The 18,052-nt window shown below is 43.3% G+C and overlaps 1 protein-coding gene across 2 annotated transcripts in view; it reads right to left on the bottom strand.

Moving 5' to 3' along the window:
• Positions 1-18,052, bottom strand: part of mecom (MDS1 and EVI1 complex locus) — a 124,952-nt gene that overhangs the window by 3,171 nt on the left and 103,729 nt on the right. Inside the window, exons 4-14 of one of the 2 annotated variants that reach the window (XM_085370500.1) lie at positions 14,055-14,157; positions 13,810-13,923; positions 13,420-13,531; positions 13,152-13,299; positions 12,862-13,015; positions 8,397-9,783; positions 8,125-8,212; positions 6,676-6,702; positions 3,311-3,477; positions 2,960-3,037; positions 1,326-1,495 (exon numbers count right to left, since the gene is read on the bottom strand). In XM_085370500.1, coding sequence (XP_085226626.1) covers positions 1,326-1,495; positions 2,960-3,037; positions 3,311-3,477; positions 6,676-6,702; positions 8,125-8,212; positions 8,397-9,783; positions 12,862-13,015; positions 13,152-13,299; positions 13,420-13,531; positions 13,810-13,923; positions 14,055-14,157 — 2,548 coding nt within the window. Of the gene's footprint in view, positions 1-1,325; positions 1,496-2,959; positions 3,038-3,310; positions 3,478-6,675; positions 6,703-8,124; positions 8,216-8,396; positions 9,784-12,837; positions 13,019-13,151; positions 13,300-13,419; positions 13,532-13,809; positions 13,924-14,054; positions 14,158-18,052 lie in introns of both variants that reach the window. The other variant, XM_085370501.1, reaches the window with a different exon arrangement.

Raw genomic sequence — 18,052 nt, forward strand, 5'->3', positions numbered from 1 at the left:
TGTTTGAACTTGATGCCCCCAAACTGTTTTAAGGATGAAAGTATGCCGTAAAAGACATGTTTTGTTTGTCAGTCTGTCAGTGTGACATCTGTATCTGTATCTACATTACATCACTGAGGAAAATATGAATCGTGCTTTAGAAGGATGGGGGTTTGATCCCTGGCTGTATCCATGAGCAAGTTACTGAACCCCAAGTCGCACTTTGTATAGAAAAAGAAAGTGCTTGTATGAATGGATATGGATTCTTCACTCTATTTGTCATTTTTTGAGACCTTAAGACAGTTTAAAATAAATTTATGTGACATCTGAGTATACTTGGCCCCACTGAATGCTAGTAATGATACAAAAGCCGAAAGCTTAAGACGCTATGGTTTTATTATATAAACTGTGGAGAAAGAATTTTTCTACAAAGTATTATTAGTCCATAGTGTTTGTGTTTTGTGTTGAGTGGGGGGAATATATTATTTAATGCCGAAAAAAGGAAAGCTTGACAGATAATTGATTTGCATTTGATGGATTGCTCATTGTGTCTGATTAAGTGGCGACCTCCTCTTAGGCCCGCTGCCGTCGGCTCCTGGCCAGGTGTCACTGCTCGTTCTGCTGATTCAGAGTCAGAGTGATGCAACCTCTCAACCCATAAGCTGTGAGCTGTGCTGCTGATGAAAGCAGCTCATTCAAAAATATTTTGTGCTGTTGTTGCAGAGGTCGATGACAGATTTATATAATTTAATTTCTCAGCCTCTGAGATTCTCTCGATCAGGAGTATATTTTGTTTTATGCTATGCAGTGGAATGATTGATGAATCTAAGGAGTCAGCAAATGCTGCTCTCATTTTCTCTGATAATACGGAAAGAAAAAAAAAGAAAAAGTAGCTTGATTATTGTATCTTATTACAATATATATATATATATATATATATATATATATATATATATATATATATATATATATATATATATATATACACCCAGCACGCCCCTGCGGGCGGTTTATCCTTCAAGCTCGGGTCCTCTACCAGAGGCCTGGGAGCTTGAGGGTCCTGCGCAGTATCTTAGCTGTTCCCAGGACTGCGCTCTTCTGGACAGAGATCTCCGATGTTGTTCCTGGGATCTGCTGGAGCCACTCGCCTAGCTTGGGAGTCACCGCACCTAGTGCTCCGAATATATATATATATATATATATATATATATATATATATATATATATATATATATATATATATATATATATATATATATATATATATATATATATATATATATATATATATATATGTATATATATATATATATATATGTCCACGGTCTACAAAACTTGCTACACACCTGACAGATTGCCGTTCTCGTGCTTTTTGAGGTGGCGATCCAGGTTTGTCTGCTGACCGAAGCAGCGGTCGCACAGGTGGCACTTAAACGGCTTCTCCTTGTTGTGGATGTTGCGAATGTGACGCTGTAGGTTGGAGGAGATGCTGAAGGAGCGGTCACAGTACTTACACCTGCAGAAAGAAAGTAAATGCCTTTCGTTTAGCTCAGTAATTAAATGAAGAAAACATCAAAACGCACATGCCGCTGGTCATAAATACAACTGTACTGCATAATGAATCAGGAACCTGCGGTTTGTTATGTGGGGAAACATAATGGGATACATAATGTAGGACACCACACACACACACACACACACACACACACACACACACACACACACACACACACACACACACACACACACACACACACACACACATGCTCATACAGACAGTCCCAGCAGTCCCACAGTCCCAGACATGATGGAGGAGCTTGTTTAAGGTGAAACAGCTCTGCCTCTTATCTCCAGCCAGCGCAATAAAATTGCATTCTTCTCTCACAAAATAAGCACGCAACAGATTTGGTTTGAGCCCTGCAAAAATTAGGAGCTCCTGCCAAGTTTCTTCATGCAAAATTATACGAGAAGATTACATCTTTTCTTCTTGTGGAATTAGCTCGCTCGATTGGCTGTCCCTCAGGAACCCTCCCCCCCGGTTATCTCCACAAAAAATTACAATAAAAGGCGGTGATCTTTAATGGCATGCCAGCATGTAAAGTGCAGGCTATCAGGCTGGGGCAGTAGAGGCCTGCATCTGTCTTTCTCTCTCCCCTGTGGTCAGCAGGCCCCTTCCGAACTTTGGGCCAAAATTCCTCTACCTTAGTAACTACAAAGCCAAGCACCGAGGCATCCAAATGTAGTAAGTCTTCAGAATTAATTTTTGCATGGGTACTGGACCACTGTTGTATTGTAACTAGTACTTCAGATGCACCTGGAAAAATCTGCTGGGCTGATAGGAGCAGAAAGGGGAGCCTTTAAACAAAGCTTCCAAAATGGAAAAAAAATAATCACTAAGAGCTAAAATTACTATTTTTTTAACCACGATTTCTGGAATAAGATGGGAATAACTGTTTAGATGGGATGTAAGCCTCTATTTGGAGTAGCCAAAGTTGTTGTAGATCACTCTGTGACCACAGCTGCCGGGTGTGGACATCTGCCTGTGCTCCTCAACAACCCAAATCCCCCCAAACCTCCCCTTTCACCCAGGCGATGGACGCCATTTTTCATCAGGCAAATTGTTTAGCAGTAGTATAATTATTCCAGGCCTTTAATGGCATAAGAAAACACACATAAACTCTGTTCTAACTGTAGACAAGAAATCCCTGGGAAAACATCCACATGCTGTTAACAAATGAGTTGTGCTGTCTGTATGTGTGGCTCAGAGTACACTGTGTGAAAGTGTGTGCCCTGCTTTCACTCATATGTGTGAGGGGAGAAAAGCAGCTCTTTTTCATGGGGTGTTAATCGGCTATGGTGCAAATCGGATTTTTGACTGGACAATTATGTGCCTGCAGACTTTTAGAGCTAAGTAAGGATAGGTTGAGGGATACAATCGCAAAGTAAAAAAACACGAGGAGCCCGTAAAAAATGCTCTTACCTATACGGTTGCTCTCCTGTGTGAGTCCTCAGGTGGCGTGTCAGGTTGGCAGAGCGAGGGAATATTTTTCCACAGTATCTATAAAGGAGTACATAACATTTTGCAATTTTTAAGTGCTTCCAAAAAAAGAACAGGAATTCTTACTGCAATGTGTTCTCACTAAAACACAACCATATAAAAACAAAAAACTACCCACAAAACGCACACCAGTCTCAGACAAGATTTACAAGAAAATATTCTGAGAAAGGAAAAAGAAAGAAAAACTGCAGAGACTACTAAAAACTATTAAAAAAATAATTTATGACTGACTTAAAAGTGAAAAATACAAGCCAAACTAGGGGCTTTAGTTACCTGCATGTGTAGCGCTCCTTTCCCTTGCGCAGTAGCGTGTCGGGAAGTGCCGAGGGCGGAGCTCTGAAGTCAAACATGGAGGGAACCGAGCGCAGCAGGTCACCAGGCTCTGGCTTCAAGGAGCCAAACGTTTCCAGCTTCTCTGCCATGTTCTCGATTGCAGTCATCTGAAGAGATAGGAAAAAGGAAGGACAGAGTGAGGGGCCATGTCAGCTAAGAAGAAATGAAATCTGACTTTTCATAAACAAGATTTTGAGACAACACATTCAGCGTGTTTTGGTTTCTGATTGCCAGATGCAATAAAAATGCAAAAACTGACAATACCTAAGAAGCACAGAAATCCCACATTCTTTACATTAAGCACATAAGCCAAAGAGTTATGGATTTTTCTTAATAGAGAACCTACTTTCTATATAGATTCGCTCACATCGTTTGAGTAATGAGTCTTGTTTACAGGCAAAAAACAGTTGAAAAGTCAAACAAGTGCCGAAGGAGAATTCTCATTATGACGCTCATGAATAATTCATACATCACAAGGTCAAATTCCTGTATGTGCATGACAAGAACACTGGAAACTAATTCATAACTTTGCCGAAAAATGAAAACCAGTTCGCTTCCATTCATGGTTAGTGGCGAGCAGGTGTGCAGCTGTGAATGTTAAATTAAGCCATTGCTTGTTCTGTTCCAAACATGCATGTACAGTAGGCAGATAAACACACACGCACACGCACATAGGAGGACTGCAGCCAATCTGCTAATGAAGCTGAACCTTTACTTTCATCGGATACTCTCCGGGGAGATATCCGTGTGTGTATGTGCGCTCATGTATGTATATGAATGAGAAACTATGAGCTGCATGGTGGTCGTAGTTGATTAACTACCTTCAGTGTGTGTAAAAAACGGAAAATATATTTGTGTGAGAGAGTGAGGAATGTTCCTGTAATGTATTTGTGTGTGTGCAAAATGTGTGTGCTTACAGGCATGTCCGTTGCATGTGATTGCACATGCTTAGTGTGTATCTGTCTGTGTGTGCGTGTTTGTGTGTGTGTGTGGCAGAGGAGTGATTCATGTCCACTGCCGGGCTGTAAACCATTCTGTGCACAATGCGGGCAGACAGCACATTCGTCAATATGAAAGATGTTGACATTACTGATCAAGGGCCAGACACGGGTAATAATGATATCGCTGTGCTGAGAGGGGCGGGATGGGGGAGGAGCGGGGGGCTGGAGGGGGAGTGAAGGGAGAACTAGAGGGAGGAGGAGAGGGAGGGGCAGGGGTCTCAGTAGGCCGCAGGGCTTGACAGGCCATCTCACACACACACACACACACACGCACACGCACACGCACACACAAACACGCACACACACACACACCCTTACAAAGTTTTCTTTTTTTTAGCAGACTCACACATTTGCATTATTTTGCCTGTATTGAATTTTCAGCCTGTTTCTCTTTCTTATTTCAATAAGGCAACAAATCAATGGTGATTCGGGTCCTCCACCAGAGCCCTGCTCCGACTTTGACATTCCATCTCCTGCTTTCACCCCCTGTCACTCTCAGGCTTCACGCCAAGATCGAGGAGACTGAGGGAAAAGAAACAGAGCACGAGAATTGGAGAAGAAGCATGATGAAGGACTAGATGATAGAGGAGGGGGGGTGGGGAGGGGGAATGGAAGAAAGAGAGACAAAGAGGGAGGAAAAAAAGCGTGCAAACAAGAAAGTAAGAAAAGGCAAAACAGAGTCCGGAGAGAGAAGGACTGATGGCTGATGGATGGCGGTGGAGTCGGGTGTTGGGAGTGGCTGATTAGGAGTGACGGCCGAGTGTAAAGTTCCTGCCGCAGCCGTCGGCGTTCCCACTGAGGGAGGATGTGGAGTGTCAGGTCTGTTTGATTATGAATATGCCAGTGCTACACGCCATGAATCAAAGGCAAAAGAGAGACCAAGTGGGAGAGAAGAGAGAAAGAGAAGGCGAGGAAGTGAGAAAAGAAGGGGGGGACGGGCTGAAAGATAGGCAAGAGGGAGGTGAAATGCTTTCATATTTCTTTTGAATGTATTTCATTGGGCTCTTTTCAGAAACTGGAATGAATGCTCAGTTTGTCTGCACTGCTCAATGAGAAGCCATAACTCCTGGGAACATTAGGGCCCCTAAAGCTGTCGGCAGTATCGAACCTGTTCGATAAGACATTTTTAGAGCTGAAAGCTACTCCATCTTGGCTCCATCTACTGGGGAATTCTGATCCCACCTCAGTCTACTCATGCGGCTGCTCTCTGTTAAGACTCGTCTCTTTTTATATGAAAAAATATACATGGCGGAGTATATTTTCTTTGCATACTGACTACTTGACATGATAAAAAAAAAAACTCATCACAACTGTTCTTTAAATCCGTTGCTGCAATTTAAAAAAATTTTCACTAAATGCTCCAAAAAGGAGATTTTCCTTGCCAAATAACTTGTGTGCGGGGACACGGCAAATGACTCACACGTCCAGTCCAATAGACAAGTGACCATCAGTCAGCTCCATGTTACACTTCAAACACTGAAATGATTTTATGGATGTCGAGTCAGGCTCACTTGGAAATATTGCGTGCGAAATGTTCGACATTTTGATCTACCCGCATGTACATTCAACCACACACACACACATACAGACACACACCCCTACTAAACCCCCCCTATCCCTCCCTCTGGGCAGTGTGTATGCATCTGTAAACTTGCTTGTTTCTGTAGCACCACTCTGGGACCAGCAGTTGATTGGCTATCTTCAGATGTCAGTGATGCTGTTAGGGCCCTAATTAGCGAGATGCATTCTCATTTGTTGATCTTTATCGGGAACCAGATGTTTAGAGGGAGGAACTAACCTCCCGCTCCCCCCGCCAGTGTCCCAAAGAGACTGTTACCCTCTTGGTGATGTAAAGCAGCACCCCTAAAGACCACTCACCACCCCACGTTCCACTCATCCCCCCTCCCCCCATGCCCATTTGCAAGAGGTCTGCTTCATTCTCCAAATAAGCAAACATATATTCAGGGCTGGTGCATGGAAAGGGTGTAGCTCAGTTGGAAATCCCCACTGAAACACTTTCATGTTAGAAGTAAAGATACATCAAGATCGAAAGATGTAAACAAATCAAAAAGGCTTGGATACACATACCATAGTATGTTAAACATTATAAACACTGATATGAAATTTCTTTTTATTGTCTCTGAGCAGTCGAGTCAGTGTGTGAGTGTGACAGGCCAAAGCCATGCGAATGCTGGGTGATGTCAGTTGGAAACTGTTTCGCAGCTCGTGCATTAATTGTGGGATAGGGTTTGTTTGCTTGACGTACGGACACATGGCAAAACTGTATGTTTGAGAGGAACTTACCCAAGTTCTCTGATCTGGCAAATGAAACTGAGGGGCGGAAGAGAAGGAAAAGAGAAAGCAGTCAGAACCAGAAAGTGGCGCATGAATCAACAGCTTTTGATTGGACACACATGGGTACAGAAGGGATGATGGGCCTTGGTGCAATTAACTTTGAATGAGCAATGAGCTGCCTATCTACGGAGTTATGGCGCTGGAATTATATGAGGCTCTTATAGTTTCCAACACTTCCTGGTGTTCAATAAGCTCATTATAGAAGGGTACAAATTCAATTCCAGTATGTAATCTAAGCCAGTATTGGCTAGCAGTAAAATTTCCTGCCAGGAAATAAAAAGCTGAATCACTAAAGGTTGAAAGAACTTCCAGCCCCCTCAGCTTTGCAAGCTCTCTTTTAATATATTGCTCAAGAGTGACTCAGGTGACTGAAAACAAACCTCCTCAAAAGTACGTAGAACAGCCCATCGCCTGGTCTGGCTGAGACCTACCCTGGTCTGGTATTTGCGGGAATGATTTGTGTGTCCAGACATCATAAAGTCATAAAGATGGCCTAAGCACTCAGTTAGTGTTTCTACTGATAGGACACCTCATTAAGGCATGTGGGACGGCCATGTGGCTGCTGCAGGCTGGACCCATGCAGCAGTCTGGACAGGGGACATAAATCAGACAAATGAAACAGCCTGTAAAAACCAGGCCTGAAACAGCCAGAAAAGAGAGAAAAAAAATCATGTGCCTGAGAAAGTGGTGTTTTCACTTTCCAGCAGACCGTTCTCACCCGCGGGGGAAGATTGAACAAATGAACGTCAATGCAACATGTCATCGACATGCATACACACAGACCCGTGTGCACGCATGGACACATACCCGTTAAATGGAGCCTCACGCTGGAAATACTGGCACAGAAAACCCAGGGGCAGAAACCGTTGCTTTAAGAGCATATCATTTTTTTTATATTGTAATCAAAGACATATTATAGGAAGATGTGTCACAAAGTGGCCTTTCTTTCCGAAACACATCTGTTTCGGGGAGCCAGCAGCGGGCTTAACAGGCAGTAGCTTGGGTAAAACTAGAGTCACATGCTAATCCTCATTAATCCAGTCTGGTCAGTCTGTGATAACCATTAAGGATAAAAGCTCTTTGTAGAAAGAATCATAATATGCACTGGTTGGTTAAATTACATGTTGCTGTCACTGCTGTGTACATAGGAGGCCAAGAGTGGACTTGTAAGCTTGAATTGTGCCATTGTTTGATGGCAAGACCCATGACAGCTGTGATGAAACTCGTACCCTTATAAATTAGGGCAGTATAGGCATCTAAATCATCAACTTAAATAACTAAAAGAGTAAAGAGCTGCTGAACTCGTAAGAATGCAATATTTAATCCTTTATGTTGTACCCGGTATGCATCCTTTCCCAAATTTCCCCAATTCCTATGAAAGCCATAGTTTAAACCTACCTGTGGATGGAAAAGGAAGCCCGGAGCGGGTCGCATGTACTTGTCTTTCAGAGTCTCAAACGGATCGCTCATTCTCCTCTTCTCAACCCTGCTAATAGTAGATTTCTATTAGCTCTTAGTGGTTATCAGTGAGATTATATTCAGTTTTACAAAATAACTGACAAACTTTGCAAATCTGTATGCACATTTGCAGCATATAGAAGTAATTACATTTTTTAAATACTGTTATTTAACCAAATAAAGGCTTAGAGAGTTACTGGTAATAACAATACCTATAGATGGGGTCCATGAAGAAAGGGGTGGGCCTAGCATGTTGTAAGGAAGTGTCTGCTTTTGGGATCTCCACCACTCCTTTCTCCTCTTCGTAATTTGGATTCTTTTTCGTCTCCTCCTCTCTTGGATTACGCCCACGGCCCCTGGCCCCAAGGCTCAAATCTAGTGGCTGATCCTGACCCATAGATTGGGCCATTTCTGGTTTGGAAGATGCAAAGGATGCTAACTTTTCCTCCTTTCGCTTGGTGGTGAGGTCAAATGGGGACTCGGATGAAGACTTCCCTTGGGCCTTCTTGCAGTCATCTGCAGGTGATTGTGGCTCCCCCTTCAGGCCTGCAGTTCTGAGGTCTCTGTCTGGGAAGGGGTAAACCGGAGGGGAGAACGCTGGGAAGAAAGGCAGTGGAAACATAGAAGGATAGGGAAGAGACCCAACCTTCTTGTCCTGTAGGCCAGCTAGCCCAGTGGAGCCAAAATACTTCTCGGCAATTGAGGCAATGGCCTTAATAGAGTCATTCACAGCTCCTGTTACAGCTGTGTGTTCGTCCAGCGGGGACGGGATGAGGGAAGGGCCTGGAAAGTCTTTAGCAGCGCTGCTGCCCATCAGGCCGGGGCTTTGAGGGCCTCCTTCACTGGCCTTCCTCTTTGGACCTTTTCCGTTTTCTCGAGCAGCCCCCCTCTCCCTCTCACTGTCCATGTCGCTTTCGAGCTCGGAGCCTGACGTGCTCTCTAGATCACTTCCACTGGGTGTGCTGACATCATCCAGGTCGCTGCTTTCAGACTGGTCACTCTGCTTGTTCTTTTGCTTGGTATAGGATGAGCCCTGGCTGTCTGACACTGGCATTTGACTTCCAGGTGAACCGCCGTCTTTGCGGAGAGCTTTGAGAAGTTCTTGAGACTCCTGAGCACCAGGGCTTGGAGGCAGCAAAGGACTCTTGCTCAGCTCTACTCCAGGTCCAGCAACAGGTGCGTGGGATGGCTGTCTGACAGGAGAAGTTGTGGCAGGAATGAGTGGCGGCCGGTGATAAAGTCCAGAGGGGAACAGGCCAGGGAAGCTGAAAGGAAATGCTGGGGCAGCAGGGAACGTAAGTCCGCTGTGATGTCGGCTAGCCCCAAAATAATCAGCAAGTCCTGCACTGCTGTGACCCATTGCAAGAGCTGATTTGTCCAAGCCGGGGGCCCCAGGGAGTGGCATACCCTGGGCAAACAGCCCTCCTGCTGTGAAGTGGTTCTTCCCTTCACAGAAGCGCCGGTGCTTGTTGAGGGAAGAGGTGGTGCTGAACATTTGCCCACAGTCCTTACATTTGATCTGTGTGCGGCAGTCAGCGTGCATGCGTTTGTGGCGGCAAAGGTTAGAGAACTGGGTGTAGGACTTGTGGCAGACTTCACCTGTAGGGAAACAGAGACAAGCATAGATTGCATCAGCCTCTGACATGAACTGAACCCCCACCCCTCCACCCCTCCCAACTCCTCATGCACATACACACCAAAATTACATAATTTAATATGACATTTCTATGCTTCAGGCCGGCTGAAGCAAAGGCAGAGGAAATGCAGCATGAGTGATACACTTGTGTTCCCATCAATACTCTGACAATGTTCCAGCAGAACAGAAAAGAAGAGGTGTGTCCAGATCCTGGAATTGTCAGAGAATCTATTTGGTTGATGGTGTGAGTCACTCGCTGCCACTCATCAGCTGCACATCAAACCAAATTCCCAGGCATCTCCAGCCCCATTGTCCTTCCAGGGACGCTCCCAGGGAGTCCATAAACAATCACACAGAGACACACATGTGTACATGCAGTCACATTCACAAAATATCCACACACACCGCAACGAAATTGTAATCACACACACAGACACACACAGGCATAAAGCTACACACACACACAAACGCACACACATTCTCAGCCTCATTCAGTACAATGGCTCTATTTTAAGTTTGAGAAGGAAGTGGAGTTGAATGAATCCTATCCTGCAGTCCGGTTCCCAGGGACAGGTCTCACGTCCTCTGCTGCTTCCCCCCCACCCCCCCTCTCTCTGGGCCTCTCTAGTCACCCCCTCAGCCCCCTCACCTTGTCCCCATAGTTGGCTCTGTCATCCTGCGCTTACTGACCTTCCCACAGTCAACAGCTACACTCTCTATGCCTGCCTGTCAGTCAGTCTGTCTCCGGAGACGTACAATGACAACACCCAACAAAAAATCCACCATCTGATGGTATCTGTTGGTCAGTATTAATCTGTCAGCTATTTCTATTGTAAATGGATGATTTAATAGTGGGAATAGTAACCCATCATATGCTATTTTGGTTGTGCTTTTCAGTTTTGTGTCTCTGAACTTCTGTCATGCAGAAGATGTCCCTCTTTGTCACACCCCTCCCACACTATGGATTTTGTGGATTGCAGCTTGTGTTCACCCTACACTTTTAGGAAAGCAGTAAGAAGGATTTCTGGATGATTGATTTAGCTCATATTGTTATTAGATCTTCTAAACGAGGATAAGGAAGTGGTTAGGCTCACACTGTGGTTTCACTTCTGCATACTTTGGATGCTTTCCAGCCTCAAGGTGCACAAGAGGCAATTCAAGGAGATGGAGAGGGAGAACAGGAAAAAAAAGCATTTTGGAAGCACATTTGAATAAACATCCCAGAGGAACTCCAAATGGGAAAGTTCAAGCCAGGAGTGAATGTAATCCTATATTTTAAAAAAAGAAAAAAAAAAAGGTGAATTTTCAGGAACCAGAAAAATAAATTAAAATAAGGGTATTTGTGGCTAAGCTTTTTTGGACACAGCCAGGCTAATGAAGAAGAAGAAGAAGAAGCAGCAGCAGAGGAAGGAGAAGGAGAAGAAAAAAAATTCCCTGAGCCCAGACCTTTCAGTCAATTTAACCAATGAAGCTGACGTCTAGCACTGTGACATGAAACAGCAGTTTCTCAGTTTCTCTAAGCGTTACCTAATCATCACCATGGGTGTGTTAGGCCATTTTAAACTGTTTAAAAGAACACTAAAGAATTTGTATTTTAAATTTGCTTGAAATTTTAAATTTTAGCCAAAAAAAGAAGGAACAAGAGCTATTAATGATCTCTCCTTGTGACTATATTTTTTTAAATACAAGTACGCCCACATAGCCTGAGCAGACTGGAAGAAAAAAGCCCTTTGACTCAGTTTAGTTCTTGTGACATTTACATCCTGAGAACATACGCATCACACTCACACTGTGGGGCAGGATTCACCACATGTGCGTATTCTTCAGCGCTTAATAAACTGAAAAACAAAATATTATAAACATGCTCCTGTGAAAAGTGCAGCAGATAAATAATGTTCACTTGAGTGTGGGAATTAACAACCCAGCACCTCTGGGTGCTTCCCGTTCATACAAAAGCTTGTATGCACGCATCCTTGACACACTGCGTGCACTAAATCACGAATACTAGTATGCACACACAAGCACATGCATACAGACCCTACAAGAGCACTCACACAAAAAGGCACTTCGCATATGATTTCTCCCAGGCAGCCATCATGTTGGAGGCTGCTTTGTCTCTCTCTCTTTTTTTAGACAGCTATTAGTTGTTTTTAAACCTGCATAGTTTCTGCTGATTATAGCAAATGGACTCCAATTCAGAGGAAGCGCAGGGAAGAGGGGCTGTACATGTGGTTGCTATTTGTGAGGAATGGTGCGTGTTCTGGAGGCAAAAGACGAGATAGGGAAATCTGAAGTCTTCACTGGAGATGCCGTCACTCCTGCTTAAGTATATGGATATTTATTTATATGTGTTTGTCTGTGTGTTTTCATGACAAAAGAAAAAGATAGTATGTATTTAATGTGCACAGATTTGTATGAGCCCACTTAAAAAAACAAAAAAACAATAAAAAATAAAACAGGGGAAAGAGGAAAGGGGCAGAGGGTGGAGGTCATAATGCTTCAGGGGATATGGAGATCAGATCTCTTGTGTGAGGTGGTGAAAGTGTGAAAGGTCAAAGGTTTTTGGATCCTGCAGGAGTTAGCGAGGACCCCAAAAAATAAGAAAAAAGAAAGTATGTGCTCAAGAAATAAAGAAACCAAGACACGAGACAAAAAAGCCTGCAAGATGTATGTCAACAAAACATTAGATTAAATCACAGTTACAAGCAAAATCAAGGTTAGACAAAGATTCAACGATTCAAACTGAATTACATGCTCGTTAAAATGCTGTTATTATTATGTCAGCAGTGTGTGAGGCTTGGTGCAGAAAACAGACTGCATGGGCCTTTCTAAAGAAACGTCTTTGCTTCGCTGCAGTATATTATCACGTGTAAACCCTGTAGAACATTACAAGATTAGTTCTGGAGAAAAAGACCTGCAGAAGGATGAAGTGATTTTTCCCCCCCCAAAAAACACATTAGAAGGCAAGCCAAAGCATGTCATTACTGTTATTCTTATAATGTACTGAGTAGACTTACATAGGTAGGGTCTTAGTGACTTACACATGAAGGGCTTGACACTGCTGTGGATGTGCTTATGCTGTTTGAGGCCTGAAGACGTTGCAAACGTCTTGCCACACTCAGAACAGGCATGAGCACGCGCCCCGACGTGCTGCGAGCGAATGTGCCTTTGGAGGTTACTGGGGTCTGTGAACACCTGCTGGGGGGAGGAACCACACAGACACACGGGAGGGTTACTATCTGCTTCTAAAAAAATGTGCAGAGGGGACACATGTGCACAAATATCTGCATCCCAAATCATGAAATATTCCCTTCAACAGTCATCACTTTACCTTTGAGCAGTTTTCACATTCGTAGTGCTTGCCACTGTCGTGCGACATCTGATGTCGGATCAGGTTCGATTTCCAGTTGAAGGCCTTGGGACACTGGTCACACTTATATTCTCTCTCCTCACTGTGGGACAAGCTGTGGGCCTCCAGGCTGCAGAAAAGAAAAAAGAAAAAAAGACAATGAGATTGGAAGGATTTGTCTTGAATCACATGTTTGTTTGTCAGCACTTGCTCGAATAAATTATGGGATGAAATGTGTCCATCCAGTTACCTCTGAACATCAGGGAAGACCTGGTCACACTCTTTACATTCGTGTAGTCCTTGGGACATGTGGAGGGGTCGCAAGTCTTGAGGTTCTTGGGCTTTCAGGTCATTGTCGCCTCCTAGATTACATAAGAAGTTATACAAGCAGCTCAAAAAAAGCTTCATTCACTCGAAAGTGGAAGGTTTTAAAGTCGTCCTCATGGCTAAAGCGTAGATCAGATTCACCTTTTCCACAGAGCACTACTCTATGATCTCATTTTCAGTTGCTCCGATGAGAGACAAAGCACTTAGATCATTAGTGTCTTGGTCCCAGTTCAGCAACACATGTTTCTCGACACTCTGTACAACTCTATTTTTATGGTGGTAGAAAAAAAGTAATAATAATGAAAATTCAAACCTGGGTTCAGGAAGGAGGAGGGGGGCATCCCACACGGCTTCTTCTGGTGGTCCAGCAGCTGGTTTCGGGACTCAAAGTGCTGGTCACAATCCTCACAGCGGTACTGCCTCTCCTCTGCGTAGTGCAAGGTGTCGGGGCGGGAGGGGGGGAATTAACATAGAAAAAAAAACATTTGTGAGATATGTTTACAGCAGAGAGAGAAAAAAACCAAAATATTTGTGTCTGTGCATGCGTGAGGTGCCGACCATGAATATCAGGAGCCATCGTATCACATGAATACTCTTCAGCCTTCATGAAAAGTAGCAGCTCCTGGCCAGGAAAAATCTCTCTGGTGACTTTGTAGAATATCTGTAAGACACAAAATATTTTTATGACTTAAGCAGAAGTTTTCAAATCAACCCTTGAATCAAAAGAGCCCCGCAGATACGTATCAAAGAATTTGCTTCAGTCCTTTGTTTTATAGTAAAAATGTTGCGTCAGTCACTTTGTGTTAACTTGTCTCTTCTAGGTTGCCGATAACAGCACGAGGCAAGCGTTGCAGAGGTCACGTGAGGTAGCTGTACTGTACAGGCATGAGCATACACACATGATTGTCATAGCACCACCGCACACGCAGAAGAGACGTATACATGAAAATACACACGGTCATTAAGTTGTAATTACTCATCCTGTAAGGCATCCATCTTCATGAATACAAAAAGAAAACACAAACAACTGCTGAATAAATATACTCGTCTGTAAATACTCTACACAGTAATGCTTGTAGTGGGCAGGAAGTGGGAACGACTATGTGGAGAGAAAGCTAATTAAACAAACAGCCAGCATAACGAACTATTATAAAATCAGCATTGTGTTGATTGACCATTTTCCCAATAGGAGAAACTTCCAGCTGTGTGATCAGTTTGTGTTATTTAATGCACCTATACTGGCTTACGTGTACAGCATTTGTACATAAATAGTTTTGCTACGGCTAAATATGGGACCGTGCACTTTGAGTGGGGCAAGTCATATTTAAGAATCAGATGAGAGTCCCTGGGACTGTGGTGCTTCCCCTGGACACACAATAGGCTTTCTTTGTGAAACAATCACACATGGAGTTATATTTGGCACGCTTTGGACGTTTAACATATTACCTTCCTTTGCTGTGTCAACATGACAATGATGATAGAGGAATTTATTAGAAATGCGACAGGGGGGTGGAGAGAGTTGCTTCTGGGAAGGCGCAGGTCACGATACGCCGCTTATGAAGGGAATTCCTGACTGGGGGAACACAAGAGCCGCCGTGGCTCCTGAGAGAGTTAAGATAAACATCTCGGTCACAATAAAGATCATGAGGTATGCTTCAGACTATAATTATTTGTGTCATTGTTCTTACTTCTGGCAACTGATATAATACTAAATGTGACACTACTGAGTCGCTGGAGTACAGGGAGCTTAAGTAAGTCGGCCGGACCAAGGCAGAGCTCTTGTGTGTCAATAACCTAGGAGTGATTGATGCATCGTAACTCATGTAGTTCTGTGGTAGCATTAAAGTATGACTTAAATTCAGGCATTAAATGAATATGACCTGCCAAGAAAATCAGTGGGAGGGCAACAGGGCCTGGAAGTCTGACTCCCATTACAGGGCTGAACCGGAGTCATTACAGTTATCCAGACCAGGGGAGACATATTACATAATAACCACCAAATGGAATCCATTTTTATGATTTATTTATTTATTTTTTAGTATTTGAGAATTTTTTTTGATTTGCCTTCATTTAACAAGGAAGGCCAGTAGTTAAAGTTAAAAGTTGGGGAATGTTTTTCCTGCTATGTTGAAGGAAGCAGATCTAGTATGAATAAAGAGAAGTGAACTGTGAGGGTCCCAAAACTATAATCTCTGTCATACCCTACTCTGCCCTCTGTACCAGAGATGCATGTGCATGAATCTGGATCGTTTTTTTGTAGATCGCACATGGGCGCACAGACAAAGGGGCTCTCAAAGGGCCTCAAAGGGCACAAAAATATTGTGATTCAGAAACAATCAGACATCGGCGCAAACAGACTCGAGGGACTGTAGGGGTTCCGCTCTGAGAGACTGATACTGAGACTGAGCAGGAAGGCTCTTTGGAAAGTCACCAGAGCGCCGTTTAAAGTGCCAAACATAAGGCCCAAGAGCCAGAATCACTCCAATTGGAAAGCTTTGGAAAATGTGAAGGAGGGCACAGAATTTGAACTTTTAATTGTATTTTCAATTGATTTACAGCTCTGATTCTATTGATAAAGACCTCCTCGGTTGCCATTCATACTACAGCAAATAAATAGGTTATAGATAAATAATTGAAAGACAAGAGAGAAGTTCCTGGTTTTCCCAGTATCGACTATATCTGCTATGGAATGTTTTTTATACCTTTATCATGTCGAAAACTGAGATGTTCTTTAGAATCCCACTTCTTTTTCTTATATTGAGACATGTCAGGGATTATGCATTCAGCTAAATGTATTTACACTGACAGAGAGGGGTGTTTCGCTGGTCTGGCTAACTTAAGGCTGACGATGTTAAATTAGTTTGACATCCCTGGACGATAGCCTTAGAACATAAAAATTAACGGACACTGTTGAATTTCTTCACATTTGTTCATAAAAAATACACAAAAAAAAAGTCCACAAAGAACGGCAGCAAACAGCAGACAACAGCCATACCGAAGTCTCTGTCAGCAAGAAGCACTCCTGGCTCTGAATCTGACCTCTGACCTCTCTCGATTAGACCCACTCTGTACTCTTTACACAAGAACGTGTATTCTTGGAGCAGCGTAAGCACACTCAAGAGGGTGATTACGAACAGGAGGGGGATTTCTCCCCAGCGGCTCCACCCCTTCCCTGAGGGTCGCCACAGATAAACAGTGAAAACACACACACGTAAACAAAGAGGCAGCGAGTCACTGTGTGTCCCAAACAGGACACACCGTCTTTGACTCTTGGGGTCATCCTTAGCATGTCATGGCCACACACATGCACACACACAAACATTTCTTTTTCCAGCAGTCAAACAGTGGCTTAAGATAATGCTAGAGATAAGATAGTCAGGGTGTTTGAGTTCACACCGAAAACCATAAAAAGTGTTGAGATTCTAGTTCATGTTTTATCCAAAAACACCCCGATCTTCTCTTAAACATTTTATTTTATATCAATACAAAGAGCTCCGCATGTTTTTTTTTTAAAGGATATGTTGCCTTTTTTGTCTGTATGCGTTAGTTTATTAGGTCACTGCTTATCTTCCTCTCTCTGTCATACACTCTCCCTGTCAAAGGTTAAAACCACACGAGGATCAGAGGCTATAATTGGATAAGTTATTACCTTGACACCATTAGTCATTAGCAGAGTAAACACAGTCACATTTTCTGTGTCCACACCCTGTTGGCGGATTCCTCTCGCCCTCTTGCACACAGACCGCATTCAACAGGTATGTTAACCTACGCTGTCCCGTCCCAGTAAACTCTCAGTCCGGCTGTTTGTTTTAGTACAAAAACAAAAAAATCCCTTAAAGTCTCAGGCTACTTTAACACGGGGCCACACTAAATTAAAGAAGCAACATCGGATACGAGCATTCGGTTCAAACATTTCCCCAACGCTGTTTATTTTTAAGCAAAGAAGGGGAAAAAAAGTGCAAAGGATAATTACAATATAGAAGATCGACCACAACATTGTGCTTAGTCAGCAGTTGCATAACAGCAACATGTCCACATGTGTTGTGGCCTCTCCAGCGGGGTCATGCTACATGTACAGTATGTTTGGCAGTTACCATCGCTTGGCTTCTAAATGAAACCATTTCGTGACTTAGATAGCAATAAAGAGTATGAGCACACAATGTGCAGCTGCTTCCAGCAATTTGGATGAACATGCTGGCTTCCTTACATGCAAAGGAAGCAAAGCAAAAGCAAAAATTGTTTTGGTACCTCTTTAGTGGCATAGCATCAATGTCAGGTAAAAAAAAGTTACATCTGTGAATTAAAAAAAGGCTGTAAATCTTCTAAAGTTGTCATATGAAGCATTAAATCGTGTGGAATTGCACGATCTGATCTCTTCTTTTTAGCTGAATGTGGTCCAATACCTTTATCTCACTGAGCTGCAATCACCTCCAGTGTATTTACATAGTGAATGGCCGTCAGTGTTTTGCTAATATGCCCCAAAGCCACTCCATCCCACTCAATACTGAGTGAGAATCAATAGAGCGAATGAGATTAACGCTCATATCCCTCTGCAC

This window comes from Diplotaxodon limnothrissa, linkage group LG14, assembly GCF_057381915.1.
Source record: "Diplotaxodon limnothrissa isolate DT_005_m linkage group LG14, D_limnothrissa_male_GT1.1, whole genome shotgun sequence".
In the NCBI taxonomy this organism is placed as follows: domain Eukaryota; kingdom Metazoa; phylum Chordata; class Actinopteri; order Cichliformes; family Cichlidae; genus Diplotaxodon; species Diplotaxodon limnothrissa.